Source organism: Rissa tridactyla, chromosome 1 (genome assembly GCF_028500815.1).
Source record: "Rissa tridactyla isolate bRisTri1 chromosome 1, bRisTri1.patW.cur.20221130, whole genome shotgun sequence".
Taxonomy (NCBI): domain Eukaryota; kingdom Metazoa; phylum Chordata; class Aves; order Charadriiformes; family Laridae; genus Rissa; species Rissa tridactyla.
This window is the reverse complement of record NC_071466.1, coordinates 104216900-104231647: the sequence shown is the minus strand read 5'-3', so window position 1 is coordinate 104231647 and position 14748 is coordinate 104216900. Positions and strand designations below refer to the sequence as shown.

Here is a 14748-nt window from a genome sequence, read left to right as displayed (position 1 = left end):
AAAATCAGCTAAGCTTATCTGGACAGGCTCAACACGTATCTTCCTTTCTCAAGCCTTGAAATACTGACTTACCAACACAGAGACAGTATTTTTCCAGATGCAGAGAGACAACAACTAGGTTCCTATAACTCCTGTAAACCTATATCAAGGTAGATGTGTTTCTGAAAACTAGAGCTTATTTTCTTAATACACATATTTTCTCTAATATAACAATCTGAACATATTCCTCTATCTCACCAAAATAGCTGCCAAGAGTAGAGTAGCACTGGCACACATGCCAGAGCTGATCTGGTGTCTTGTATGTTGGACAGAAGAGTGGGGCAGACGCAGCTTTTCACCTGTTCTAGCAACATACTGCCAAGTCTTCAGACCCTTCTAAGGTTCACAGACACATACACCATTTTTAACGAAGGTTGAAAATATGAGAGCAGAATTTCTTACATGACAGTATGCATCACTGGCATTATTTAAGCTGCTTATTAGCAGAAAAAGCAGTATTCCTTTTACCAAGGATTCTCTATGTGAAAACCTATGCTTTATTCAAACATTTTCTGTAAAAAGACAGTGAGTTCAGCATCCAAGCAATGTGCACTGTAGCATACCCTACCTGGTCTGTTTCAACGAAATCAGCAACATGACAATTGTCTGTGTAATAAAACTTTTAAAGCCCTTTCATGTGTTGGAAACTCACTTGGAAACTGTACATAAACACCACACCATTTTAGAATCCAGAATGTTCAAAAGATTACAATTTTCTTTAAAGCTCCATTACGACACTCATTTTAAAAAAAAACTGACACATTTGATGAAGAATTAAGAGAATGGTGTCTCTTAAGCTGAAACATAACATCACAACTGTTCAGATCAAAGTGTAACACCATAAGCAGCGAAAATCTGCCTTCCAATTAAGAAACTCCAAGTGGCCATGGAAACATTGTATCGTTAATAACACACTTAAGTCCTTAAAATAATGCTATCGTATCTCATCAACATTTGTGGGACAAAGGTGTACCTTTAAGAGCTGATAAAGACAAGGATAAAAACTTGCCACAGATTAGTTTGTCCAGGCATGCATTATTCTATATAATGTCTGATAAAACGCATTATGAACTCACCAGAAAAACCTATTGTCAGTGGTGTGCTCCTGCATGCTGCGGTGAGCATTGAGACTAAGATCTAAACTGACACCAGTCGCAGACCATGCAAAATAAAAGTTTCCCGAGTTCAAAACTTTGCGCACTTCTGAAATACGATCCTCATCTGTTGAATCAATTCGTAACGATACAAATTCAGTGGAAGTAACTCGAAAAACTTCAGAGTCTTGAATCTTTCCCACAGACATGCATCCTGTTACTAGAACCAGATAATGTAACAACGTGTCTCCTGGAAAACAAGAAAAGGCACAGGTAACAGAACGTGTCTTAGTGGAGTTGATGTATTTATAGACCTAAATGCACGCAATCTGACCCCAGTTTGCCTGAAAAAAGTACACAAAGAACCAAGATCAAGAACTCATTCTCAAGTGCTACAGAAGAAAGGGAAACGCAAACAGGAGAAACTGCTGCAAATAACAGGGACTGTGAAAACGGAAGTTATTTTTGTCCACTCCCTTATTTCTGGGAGCGCTCAAACTCGCAAGTTACTCTGCAAAGCCAAAAAATAAAAAGAAAAAACCAGCCCAGTTCCTGTTGCGAAGATCCTGTGCTGCGCAGTTTTACAGAAGCAGCCCAATTTTCTTTCCCAAATGAAAAATTAAGGTTGTACATATTTTACTCACCAAGGTTTAATCTTAATACACCCAAGAGCCCATATGCATCCATTACTTTGGAGTAGGTGTTCTTGATTGTGTCTTTTTCTGCAGAAGCTATGGAGAGAAAACATAAGATTTTATGATGTAAAAGACCACTATGGCAGGGAGAATGAGTCCACTCTAAACTGAAAATCCAAGCGACTACAAAAGTAGCACTTACGTGAAGCTTCTGGAAAGAAACCAAAATGTATGAGCATATGGCATTTTATAACGGAAAACGAGTATTTGATTTTATAACGAAGTATGATCACACTATGTTTTTATGCAACAAAAAAAGGACTTGTAAAAACTCCAAGTGATATTAAAAGAGAACGTCGGCATTTTAACATCATCATCTCCTAATACAAAAAGCATCTAAAACACCGGCAAATGAGTTGCATGAGAATGCTTTCCTGTAATTAGTTAAAATTAGAGTAGTGCTAAATGCTGCTTTTTTTTTCATGAAAAAAATTATCCCTTTTCTCCAAGAATAAAACTGTGATGTGGCAGTATCGTTTCCAGATAAGTAAACAAGATTACCACAAGTGCATTTTAAATAGTTTTAGATATATTCCGAGCAAATCAAAACTCTTGTAGGTCCACAAGATAATGGTATTTAAAAGCCATGTCTTAGATAAGGAAAACACAATTTTCATAGGCGTTTTTGAAAAAAGAAAATTTGTAATATTTTAGAAGGAATTAAAGTATATCTACCCTTATTCAACTAGGAGTTAATGATAGCGTACACTTTAGAACTTTAATCAGCACTTGAAAAACCAGGCCCACAAGCTTGACTGCAGAGCCAGGTGACAGAAATACTGCAGAGCAGAAACAGGATCCCACCCGTCCCGAGCTTTTGCTCATGACTGAGACTGCACCTGAAGTGCAAAGACCGACAGTTCCAGCTGTGCCACTGGACCCATGGGGACTGAGATTTCTGAGTCACCAAGGATTTGCACCTTCTCCCTCCTCAGAAATTATCTGCTAATTAATTTTCACTTTGACACTAAAAAAAAAAAAAAAAAAATCAGAATTCGACAAAAAGAAAACCATAAATTGAAATGCCTATTGCCCTAGCATTCTGCTATGCTCTCTCTGATATTAGCTATATTTTCTTCAGAATATCTGTTGTCAATCTTTCTGAGTATTCCCTAAGCTTAGCATAGCCCTGCCTGTGCACAAGCCTAGCCCTTCTGTCCAAATTTCCGCCAGCTCTATTATTAAAGTGGATCAGAAACTCCAATATAGATGAAACAATTATTTAACCTCAGCCTGAAATCTAAGCTTATTCAATGTTTCATTAAATGCATTTTAAAAAAGCTTCTTTAACTATTTGCACCGATACGCTGTATTCCTGTAATCCAGATGCTGAAGATAAGAGAGTTACAGCAGCATGATTATTTCCAGAGTCCTCACCCATAATAAGTGTTAAGACTTGCAGCCAATCTAAATATATTGTTTATGGACAGTGATTTTGTCAGCAGCACTAAACCATGTTTTTCTTAACCAGATCACCATCGGGATGGAAAGAACAACTTCTAAACTTCAAAAACTGGTTCTTTCAATCCATTTTTCCAGCAAGCATTTAATGATGTCAACGTGCTCTTCTAAACTCAATTTTTGGTAACCAGAGAACTGCTACATTCTTCTTTCACATTTCAAATTATTAATGAAAGAAGAGGTTTAGTTTCAAACTTTTTGCAGGATTTTTTTTAAAAGTGCCTGCCGGTATTTAATGATATTTCAGAACAGCGGCCTTTCTGTCTCCTATGGAGTTATTCTCTTTTTCCATTGCATAAAACACCCATTATCCTTGCTAAGCCTTAATAAGCAAATGCCCAAAGAAAATTAAGTTAACATGGGCTTTGCAAATTCAGATCAACAAAAAAGGTCCCAGCTAATAAAGCCGCAAAGGGTTGCGAAAACAAACAAACAAAAAATGGAAACAGAAAAACTTACTGGTGCTAGCCAATTATTTTCTTAACAAAGCACCCAAGCACCAACCAAAAGACTTTCATGCCGTGTTTTTCAGTTACGTTAGATCTAATACAGTGTGAAGTCTGAGCAAAGCTTTTCCACAGTGAGCGTGTAGGTATTTCTATCTTGCACTGCCTGTACTTTTCCCGTCTTTTTTTTTTTTTTTTAAGGCCAAAATTCACATGGAAAAACAGTAAACATCACACAACTCAGAAGGTTCGCTTCATCCATCCCGCCCTGGCCCATCCTCACCCACCGCCTCTGCAGAGCCCGAGCCTAGGCGCAAGGTACATTTATCAGGTCCCGCGGCAGGCAGCCAGGACACAGAAGACATCACCTGCAACACACTCCTACCACCCTCCCATAAGGCACATCACACCTACTACAAATTACAACTTCATAACAGAAATTCTTAACCAGATTCCCCTTCATTGAGGGCACCTGTTTGAGCCTCTATCAGTCAGCATTCATGAAACCTGAAAGAATTATGAGATTTGGTGATGACAGATATTAGCTAATACAGAGGGATAAAAAATGGTTATCACATAAACCTCCTTTTCCTTAAGAAACAGAGTTAAAATGAAAGCAGTCACCAAAGTAGCACTGACAGCAGAAAAGGGAGCAACTCCACAGCACCCCACTGCTTCCTCTTCCCTACTGCAGCAGCACCAACCCGTGCCACGCAGGGTTGTTTCGGGTGGTTGACTGCAGCAGTGCTCAGGCTGCTTTCGGCGTAATGCACAATGAGGGACTTCCCACCGGCTACAATATTAAGGAAAGGCACTTGAGTTTTCCAAAAACCAAAACAAAATCAGGAACAAGACACAGCTGCACCACACTCCTTTCCATTTTCTTCCATTTGAACTGTTAGGACACCATGGGGACCAGCATCTCCCTGGGGGCCAAGGCACTGGTAGTCCTGGGGGCTCCCCCATGGAGGCAGGGCAGGCTGGGGGCAGCCCCAGCCCAGGACATCAGGCATCTCCATGGGGATGGGCTGAGGACAGGCCAGGATGTCAGTCTGCGGGCAAGGGTCAGGCCTGATGAGGGTAACCGGGGCCAGATACAGCCCCAGGATGGCCAGGCAGGCCATGGGGACAGGCCAAGGCTGGGCTGGGACATCAGCCCGGCTTGGCAGGGCCCATGTCCAGGCTGGGCAGGGCTGGGGAGAGCTGGAGACCAACACTTTGCTGCAGCATCGCTGGGGCAGGGACTGACAGCCCTGAGGGGACTCAAATGGTGTCCTGGGCTGTGGGCCAGCGTGTAATCTATTACTGACTGACTGTCACTGCACATGGCATTTCCCATTTCTGAAGATACCAGAATTAAATTTACAGGTTTTCATATCACTTCGTACCAAACAGTATGAATTACAATGTAAGTGCTCTGGAACCACCCAGACAGTCCCCATAAGTATCACATTTAACTCTTCCTTCTTCACCGAAGCAGTAAGCTTCAGGAAGATCTATGGTCTCTCACTTCATTCAGCATGCAAAGTCATCGGATGCAGCTGGATTCGCAAAAGCCACTGAAAGTACAAAAATATATGGCTAACACCCCACCACTATAATATCATATATTCAGTGTATGCAAAGCCAACTTTCTGTTTCCTCTATGAATAGATGAAATTACCAACGGGGTGAACTGCAGCTTAGAAGTTAAACCGCAGGAAGGCTAAGGTAATCCTGACAGAAGGAGAGAGCATTTCCAAGAGCATTTCCTCATTTCCTCTGTAACATTCTTAATGAATGAGAACATCCCTTCCCAGAATGGTGGGTTGGCCTGCAGCCATGAGAACCCTTTTGACTTTGATTTATGAGCTCCGTATCTTGAAAAAATGCAGCTAATATAAATATGCACTCAGAAAAACATAAAGTCCTACAAATTAATGAACCTACTTCTTGAAAAATTGACTTTTCTGTTTATTCATCTTTAAATAGCTGGAAGTAAGCAAACACAATTAAGGCTGTCTGAAAAAAATATAAAACACCGTCACTCACCAAGAAGAACGAATTAAGACATGCAACTTCTAAAGACAGAAACTGCCAGCTGGAATGACAACTTTTGTCCATACCACTGGACTTAACAGATTTTAAATTATACTGTAGAAGAGCACTAAACAGTAGACAATGCAAGCAAACATATGTCTGTGTATAAAGATGGACACAAAACATTATGAGGCAGTATTTCTTCCATTACTTTGTGTCAGTTCAGATGTTATGCAGAAAGGAAATTAAAAGCAGCTTCTGCTTAACCGACTGCATTAATTAGATTCAAGTTTATTAATTTCTAAAACAGAAATAATGACTTGCTATTTAACAATACAAAAAAAAACCCCAACAAAACCACAACACTTTTAATGTGGTTTTCAGGTCAAGTTGTAATGCATCCTTGTAGAAAGCCAAAAAGCCTCATTTGCGGTGTCAAGAGAAAAAGAATAAAATAATTTTAAGTCATGCTTTACTAAAAATTATCAGGTCATAGTATTTTTAAATGTTAACATCTCATTTGTTTCAAGTTAAATCACAAGTGCGCATCTGTAATAATCACACTTTATCAATCACTGACTCATTTAAGAAAGGTGACCGATTACACTATTTTAAAGGGATTATGTCAGCCTGCTTACTGTTACACAAATGGAATGCATTAAAAAATCCTGCCTCCAGGACAATTTGGTTCAACATGTATTCTGCTTAATTGCAGATCAGAAATTAGTTTTGCCATTTTAACAACTATAAAGCTAAGATCACGTTAAACGTTATCATTTAGGCTTTCTACAGTTATGTTCTCTTCTTGGTGGGTTCACAAGGTGCCATGATGACATATTGTTAAGTTAGTGGCTACAATTCCCAGCTGGAACATGGGACACCGAGTTGGGAACACAGACACGCTCAAGAAATTATATGCAGTTCCTTCAGAAACAAGACTTCTCATTTAAGTTAGGTGAGAAAAAGCTCATGCTATTGTCACTTTAAAAAGCTTAAAAACTGAAAAATTTATAAACTATTCTTACACTGTTTGGTTTTGAGCTTTTAAGATTGATATTTTCAAGCTTTTTGTCAAATTGGGACAGTTAAACTTGTGGTATTTAAATTAAAGCTAACACTTTAATATTACCACGTAGGTGACATTAAAATCAGAGTGGAGTCACCACTTACATTTATAAATCAACCAATTGAAGAACCATTTTACTACTTTTGACAGTTTGCTGACATGAATAGACGCACAGAAAACTGGATGGCAACTGATATTTAAATCTGCCATAATTCATATGAAGCTTGTTTTGAATAAATAGGACAATTTTTCCCCACTCTATTTGCTAGTTCAAATTATGAAGTACTACTATTCACTTCACAAAGACATTTATATGTTACTATAATCAATTCATATCTTATGACTATGGGGAGGAACCCCCAAATAACAAATCACCTCTACCCAGCAATGAAAAAAACCCCAGACATCTCTAGATGTGAGCAATTATACTTAAGCACTACACAGCAGAAAAAAACCCACAGTTACAAACAACAACAAAAAAAATTAATTGTAACAGATGAGCAAATAAAAGGCTTGGTTGCTTCAACACTATATTCCAATACTATGCAAATTTACTTCACAAAATCTATTGTTTCAGCTAACACTGATGGGGGGGGAAAAAACCAAATTGAGAAATAGAAGTGTGAAAACAAAGCTGACCTATGCAACAGCCTACAAGCACTTCCTTTCTATCAGATTTGGGCTTTCTGACCTAGTTACACATTCTCCATTGAAAACAAAACTTTATAGCACCAATAATCTACAGAGATTTTCCTCCAATACTGAATGCTTTGATTAAAATATAGTTATTTTACATGAAAGTCAACTGTTGCAATTTTTGCCCGTACAAGTCAATTCACAAAATTACAAAATTTTCAATTTAAATACCTGCTAGTATGCAAAAAAGCTGCCAAATTAGCAGAAATGTAGAAATGCTAGTTAGTTTCTCTAAATTATGTTGGAGTAATTCCATAAGTATGCAAACTAGGCTTCTTACAGACCTTTAATTAGAAAGGGCTATCATTCACTAGATGTCCAGTAGAACAAAACCAAGACTCTTACTATCAGGTGTGCCACCATAGAAATGAAAACTTACTGACTTGAAAAGGGAACATTCATAAAGAGAATTGTTTGTTGCCAGTGAAATCCCTTGTTAAAATCATGCAAAAGGCTGTGGCACACATACAGAATACTCTTTACTATTGCTGTAAAGCTAGTCTACCTTAAGAGGCAAAAAGCCTTCAGATTCTGTTGTATGCAATTTCTTTTTAATATTTCCAGAACTGTGAACCAAATTCTTGCAGATCCATTGCGCCATTCAAAGAGGTCATAGTCCTCCCAGGCAAGAGTTACTGCCTCCACCGACCTCCTGGGGAAGATTCTTACTGTAGTTCTTACACTTTGCAAAGTATGCTAGGCTAGCAGACGTGTTCTTTGTTAAACCATGTGATTTTGTTGAAAATGCCTGGAAAGCAATGAGCGGAACATCTTCCCAGTTGATTTGAAAGGATGGTGAATTCTAGCAGAACCCTAGGAAAAGCACCTGATGACAGGAGGACTGCTTACAGCCTCCTCCACCAGCACGGCTGCCCTTAGCATCCACTGTAGCTGTTGCTTCCCTGCAGCTTCTTAACTGTTTTAAGATACTGTTAATGGGAAGACATAGCCCAGAAGATGACACTTAGCCAAAACAGTAATAAGACGGGAAGATGAAATTCCTATTTGCCTTTGCATCCTAATCCCTTTACATGGGTCTCTTCAAATTGGCTTCAGATTAATATAGTATTACACTGAAATACATTCAAAATACAGCCTGTATTTGACCTTTCCTCTCTACCATAAAGACACTCTTCCCAGAGGACAAATTACTGCCTGAAGAATTTTAATTCTTCTTCTTATACCTTTATATATGTATATAAAATAGGAAAATATTTATATTAAGCTTATTTTATAGGATCCCATAATGAAAAGCAGAATGTAGTAATTCATTTTGAAATCTCCTCCTTCCCTAGTTAAAGAAATGTGGTTCCACTCAAACCTCTGTATAAACAATTATTGGGGGGATGGGGGCAGAGAATCACACAGTGGCAGTTTATTACTGGTGGCAGCAAACACCAAAGGAAAACAAACCTCTGGTTGGGAGCATACAGAATATAGACTCCTTAATAATTATGTACATATAGCAGGTGCTCATCAAATGTATCTGTCAGTATGCTTCTTTTCTGCGTGTCTAAGTTTCATCAAGCACCACATCAACTTAAAATCTCTTGCAAAATTATTATATCCCACCTGCCACTGTGGATAGATAATAGCATACCTACTCCCCCTTCCCTCCCCCCCCCACCCCCAACCCCCACAAGAATGCAATGTGGAAGAATTTTCTTTTTAAAAAGAAGTGGAATGTGAATGGGTGATAGAGTAGCATTGTTAAACATAACTGAATACCAAGATGCCTGTTGCACACAGGTTATTACAGCTCTTACTTTATCTAGCTCTACAGAAAACTCTACAGAAAGCTCAGTGTGGGCATCGTGCCTCTTCCTGTTCACACCTGCTCTCTTCTCAGCTTTACCATAAGATTGAAGTCAAAGGATGCGCACGAAGCTTCTGCTCTCTCCGCTCGGGGCTCAGTATATTCCCAGACGACAGAACATTCTCCTTTACTCATCACAGGCGACAGGAGTAAAGATAGCTTCCCACTCATTTCATTATGACTCACCAGAGAGGAACAGGAGAGAGAACACCCTTCTGCTCAGTCAATGAAACCTTTACAGGTAAGATATGTCATTAGAGAGTCCTATTTCAAAGAATAAATATACTGTCTATTTTATATGTCAAATAAGAAAAAATAGATTTATGACATCCTCCCACTAAATTCTAAACAAACCAGTAATGAAGCTGATGACATTTAAAACTAAGTGCTCTTACAAGGCCTTGAGAAGCAAGTTGGCAGGGTCCCCTCAGACTTCAGTATCTTGGGCTAACCCAATACTAGGAGTAAGTCGATAAAAGAGGTATTAAATATATAAAGGCATGCAAAGTATTTATCAGACTTTTTGGTCACAGTAACATTAGCTAATCCACCTTAAAAGCAGTACATAGAACACTTCCAGCAGAAGCATGGCTTGGGCTGCTTCCACGTTCAGACTGAATAATTGTGCAACAACCACCTCTGTGAATTATCCCTTTGACCTTTCTTCCTTTCTTCCATCTTATTTTGTTGACTTGAATAACAGATTCCATGCACATACAACACGCACTGCAAATCACACAATATCTGAGTTGTATAGCATTTCATACAGAGGCCTAACTAAACCCTCTGAATCATCTTGCAATGCTTCAATGCATGTAAAGGGGATGAAGGTTAATACCGTTATCCTTCCCTCAGCAAAACGACAGATGTGCTCCCTTTAAGATGACATTTAAAGGATCAGTAAGCTTTCATTCCTTTCTCTTAGTCCATTTCAAATCCAAATTTCTATATATGGAGACCCCAGAAGGTGCAGTTCACTAAGGCTCTCAGAACTGAAACACATGAATCTCTTTTAATAGTAAAGTGTATTTCACTAGGTTGTGCCTATATTATACATTCTGCACACAGGTAAGAACTATGATTGGGTATAAGGTTAACGCCTTATTTTATCTTCAGTATTTATTAAAGTCTTTTGAAAAATGTCTAACAGTTTGAGATCAGTATTGTCAATTTTTGTAGAGTCTAAAACGTGTTAGCACCATCAGCAAAAAATACAAGTTTTTGACAGTTAAAGCGATGCTGTTCCGGATTTAAATTTATATATACTTGATCTGACCATTTTTCTATCTATTCACACAGAGTTTACAAACATCTGGGGAATCTTCCCCAAGGGCCAGTCTTTCATTAACTTTGGCTTTTAGATTTGTACCAATATCCAGAAGTTTGTAAGGCTACAGCCTAGAATCTTCTGACTGGTTTCTGTGGCATGACTAGAGAGATGGAGAAGTAGTACTTTACCAATCTTCCCCAAGCACTAATAATTGTACTCCTTTAAATATGTATTAAAAAGAATAGATAACAGAAGCAAACCACAAGCAGAGAAAGAGGAAAAAAAAAACATCCTGAGCTAGGGAACTCCAGCACTTTTTCTCCTGTCAGTTCAAGGGTATGATTGTGATCTTTCAGCCATTAACAAAAGAATCATGTTTCAGTACCTAAAGAGTTTAGGTACAAAAAGCGAATTAAAGCAAAATGCCACAGTTGTGCATCAGGAAAATATGCCCATTTACCACATAGAAAAAGAGTAAGCAGTTTACTGGTTAAGGTTACTGAATACAATATTCAGAGTAACTACTTCTAGCTAAGTATGAATGTTTACTATGTTGTAACCTACCAATTAGAATACCAAGGACAAACCTTTACAGATTAATAACATGCTATTACTAAGTACAGAATCCAAGAGGAGAGAGGCTTTCAAACTTCCTTTGGGTTCCACTTCCTCTGTTTGCTAACAACGTGAGGCATAGAAGAGGGCAGAAACTTTGACATGGTTTTTAATTTTTATAGAAGAAAGTTTATCCAGATGCCTGCAGTGTATCGCCGTACAAAAAGCTACTAACTTACTGTCCTTTTTGAGCGTAACTTTCAGGAATAAATTATTATTGCTCCTTAAGTAGCCTAAACACGTTCAAAATTACTAAATACATGCTAAAATAAAGTTTTCCACAAATCTTCAAAGCATTTTTCCCCATTTTACGGATTTCATTAAACCTGTTCACTAGCTTTATGACTGGATGCTTATTCCCAACCCAATCCACACTACACAATGCCTTTCAAATACTGCTGGCAAAATCAATGAGATTACTTACATACATAGTAAGAAGAAACTGTATCAGAAAAAAAAAATAATCTCAAAAATAGGAGGCAAGCACTCATTGTTTTTCACCTGGATCATCATACAATTGCAGCTATAATGTCAACCATGCTGGCATGTCTCATTGCTAGGCCTCTAACAGTTAATGGCAGCTTGTTCTAATCGCACATTAAAGATGCGGACTAAGCTTTGTGCTAGAGAGCACTTGTTCACACAGCCTGTCCAGTACAGATGGTTCTATGGCCCGACTGCTAAGTACCTTACACAGGACACAGGGACAGTCAGGTCCCTCAGAAAGAGGCCATGCCACTGCCAATGAGCACGCTCACGTACAGGAGAGCCAACGGCAAATACCGAAGAAAGGAAACATATCTCAAGTTCCACTCTTCTTTGGAAATCATGTTTCTAACTCTGAGTCTTGTTAGAGAACACACTCCCCATTCAGCCTACTCCACAATCTCAAAGCCAGAGCATCCTCCTGAAAGACAGGTTTTTGAGTCCACTCAGACTTCAGACAGTGAATCAAATCTCCCATTTTCTGACTGGGTGCTCAGAATAGCTAGGCTAGAAAACCACAAACAGGTACCAGAAAGAATTATCAAAAAAGTTATTGACTGAAAAAAAATAAAATTACTTCCACCTTATAAAAACTTTCTATCAGAGAGTCAAAAACAAGCTTAGAAACCCTGTGGAACCAGGTGCTCAGACTTTCTGAAGAATACAAATCAAACTATATTTTAAAACCCTATCTGTAGGCTTCATGGATCTCTTCTGCACTTCTCATTTTAGTGCCCTCCTTCAACTATGACTTAAAAAAAAAAAGGGGGGGGGGAAGGGGCAAAAAGAATTTAAGGGAAACATTTAATGCATTTATCACTGAAAACATGTAAAAATAACTTTGCAATGCAAGACACCTTGCTCCAAATATTACTCATTTTATTACAAGACAAATCAATACAGAGTCTCAAGATAGGTTAAAAATACAGGGACAAAATAAAGCTAAAAATCAAAAAGCCATTAAAAATCATGATACAAAATGAGATGAAAACCAAACTAAGATGATATACCATTTAAGAATATAGAATTTTTTATTATGAAATACAACACAGAGAACTAGCATTTCAATGAGTTATGTATTCAAAAGGAGAAGGTTGTTCAGAACCAAAGAAATAAGCAGATGTTGTTGGAAGCTATTAGAAGAAGAAAATTTAGTATACATGAAAACATACATGCATGACGAAATGCAATTAAATGTGTAAAATTCTCTCTCAACAGATGAGGATATGAAAATGTCTTCCCCCCCCATTTAAATAAGAAGCCTCTCCATTAGCAAATAAGGAAACACAACAGTTGCTTCTTTACATTCCATAAATAAACAGCTTACACAATGTCAAGTCTGATGACTTTTTATATTGTAGTTATCAAAACATATCGACTTACAGAGGACAGCCACAGCTCCGGATTCAAACATGAGACATTCTTCTCTGTTTCTGGTTTCCACTATTACACTGAATGGAAGTGGATCCAGCTTGTGATAGACACGGTATCCTTTACTGAAAGCCATTTTGCCTTTATCAGAGGCAGTCCTGTCCAACACAAGATGATGTTAGTGAAACCTTCTTATGCTTCCAGATACCTTCTGCAAAACAGGTCTGACTTGCATCCTTTCCTAGGGATTTTGTACGTTTTACAAAAACAAATGACACAAAAAGACCTGCTCGCTCTTTCTCCCTCATGAGACTTATTTTATCTCATGTTCCAGAACAAATATAGGGACTATCTAAAGACAACATAACAATGTTTCAAAAACACAATTACCCAGAGAAACATCTTTCAATATAAATGATTTATTTGAAAGCTTCTGAGAGACAACAAGAATTTCTTTCACAACACTTCATAAATAGGATTTCTTCTTAGGGGAAAAAAAAAAAAGAATTAAAATAATATTCTCTAGCCACCACAAATACATAAGAGTGGCAACTATCTTAATCATGAACTAATGCCAAATGCAGACAACCAGAAGCCTGAGTAGGCTTCAATTTTTAGATCTATTTACCGATTCTGACCTTGTACAAAAGGACAGCAAATTTTAGACAGCAAAGCTGTTAAGACATTTCAAAAGATTGTACAAAAACGTTAGCCTATTTTGTTTTCCCTTTTTAAAAGAAAGCAGGTTTTTATTGGGATTTAAACCCTCCCCTGCAGCAGCTGATGACTTGAAACATTGCAGCATTGTAGTAATGAAACTGCCTGTAAGCTATAGAGGTAAGATCTTCCTTTAAAACAATAAAAAAACAAACAAACAAACTACCAAACAAAAAGAAACTATAAACAAACACGAGAATAGCCAAATTTTTAAGGGCTTAAGCTCAGGAAACATACAGCGAGGGAAGATTATTCCCGAAAGCCCGGAGCAGGGTTTTTTTTTTACCCTCCCCCCTCCCTTCAACTCCGTGTCGTAACCTCTAGGGCGGACACAGACTTCACACCGCCCGTAAGGAACACGTCGGCCCCCACCCTCGGGCGCAGCCCCTGCGGGTCCAGCACCGCCCGGGGAACAGCGGCCCCAGCCCGGCTCTTCACCCGAAGCCCCTCTCCCTTACCGGGCAGGAGGAAAGAGGCCGCCAAGCCTCCCGGCCGAATGGCAGCCCCGGGGCCGGCACCGGGCCAACAGATACCCGCCTCGCTACCACCTGCCGGCCGGGGCAGGCGCGCACCGCCCCCCCTCACAGCCCGGTGCCGCCGGTACCCACGACGCTGACAGAGCCTCCATCTTGTCTGGCGCCCCCGCGGCCCGAACCCCGCAACGGCGACAGCCGGGCCGGCTCTGCCGCGTACTGACAGGTGCCAAGCGCCCCCCGGTGCTGCTGCTGCTGCTGCTGCTGCCACCGCCGCCACCCCCCCCCCACTCCAGCCTCCCCCAGCCGCAGCGATACCGGCGCCTCCCTCACCGGCCGCTGCCGCCAACGGCCGCTCCGCTCTGCTCCGCGCCGCGGGAGCCGGCGGGACCTCACTTCCGTTCCGGCCCCTCCATCCCTTCCGCATTGCGCCTCCCGCCACCGGAAGTCGGTAGAAGGCGTGAAGGGCGGGAGTCGCCGCCGG

The 14748-nt window shown here is 39.7% G+C and overlaps 1 protein-coding gene across 12 annotated transcripts in view; it reads right to left on the bottom strand.

Annotated features, from left to right (window-relative positions):
* SYNJ1 (synaptojanin 1) overlaps positions 1 to 14720 on the bottom strand; it is a 70161-nt gene extending 55441 nt beyond the window's left edge. For 10 of the 12 annotated variants that reach the window (XM_054193667.1, XM_054193671.1, XM_054193661.1 and 7 more), the window contains exons 1-4: positions 14598 to 14720; positions 13087 to 13232; positions 1778 to 1864; positions 1116 to 1383 (exon numbers count right to left, since the gene is read on the bottom strand). In XM_054193667.1, coding sequence (XP_054049642.1) covers positions 1116 to 1383; positions 1778 to 1864; positions 13087 to 13210 — 479 coding nt within the window. In that variant the 5' untranslated portion in view covers positions 13211 to 13232; positions 14598 to 14720. Of the gene's footprint in view, positions 1 to 1115; positions 1384 to 1777; positions 1865 to 13086; positions 13236 to 14249; positions 14494 to 14597 lie in introns of those variants that run through there. The other 2 variants (XM_054193666.1, XM_054193685.1) reach the window with 2 other exon arrangements.
* Positions 14721 to 14748: the final 28 nt, after the last annotated feature.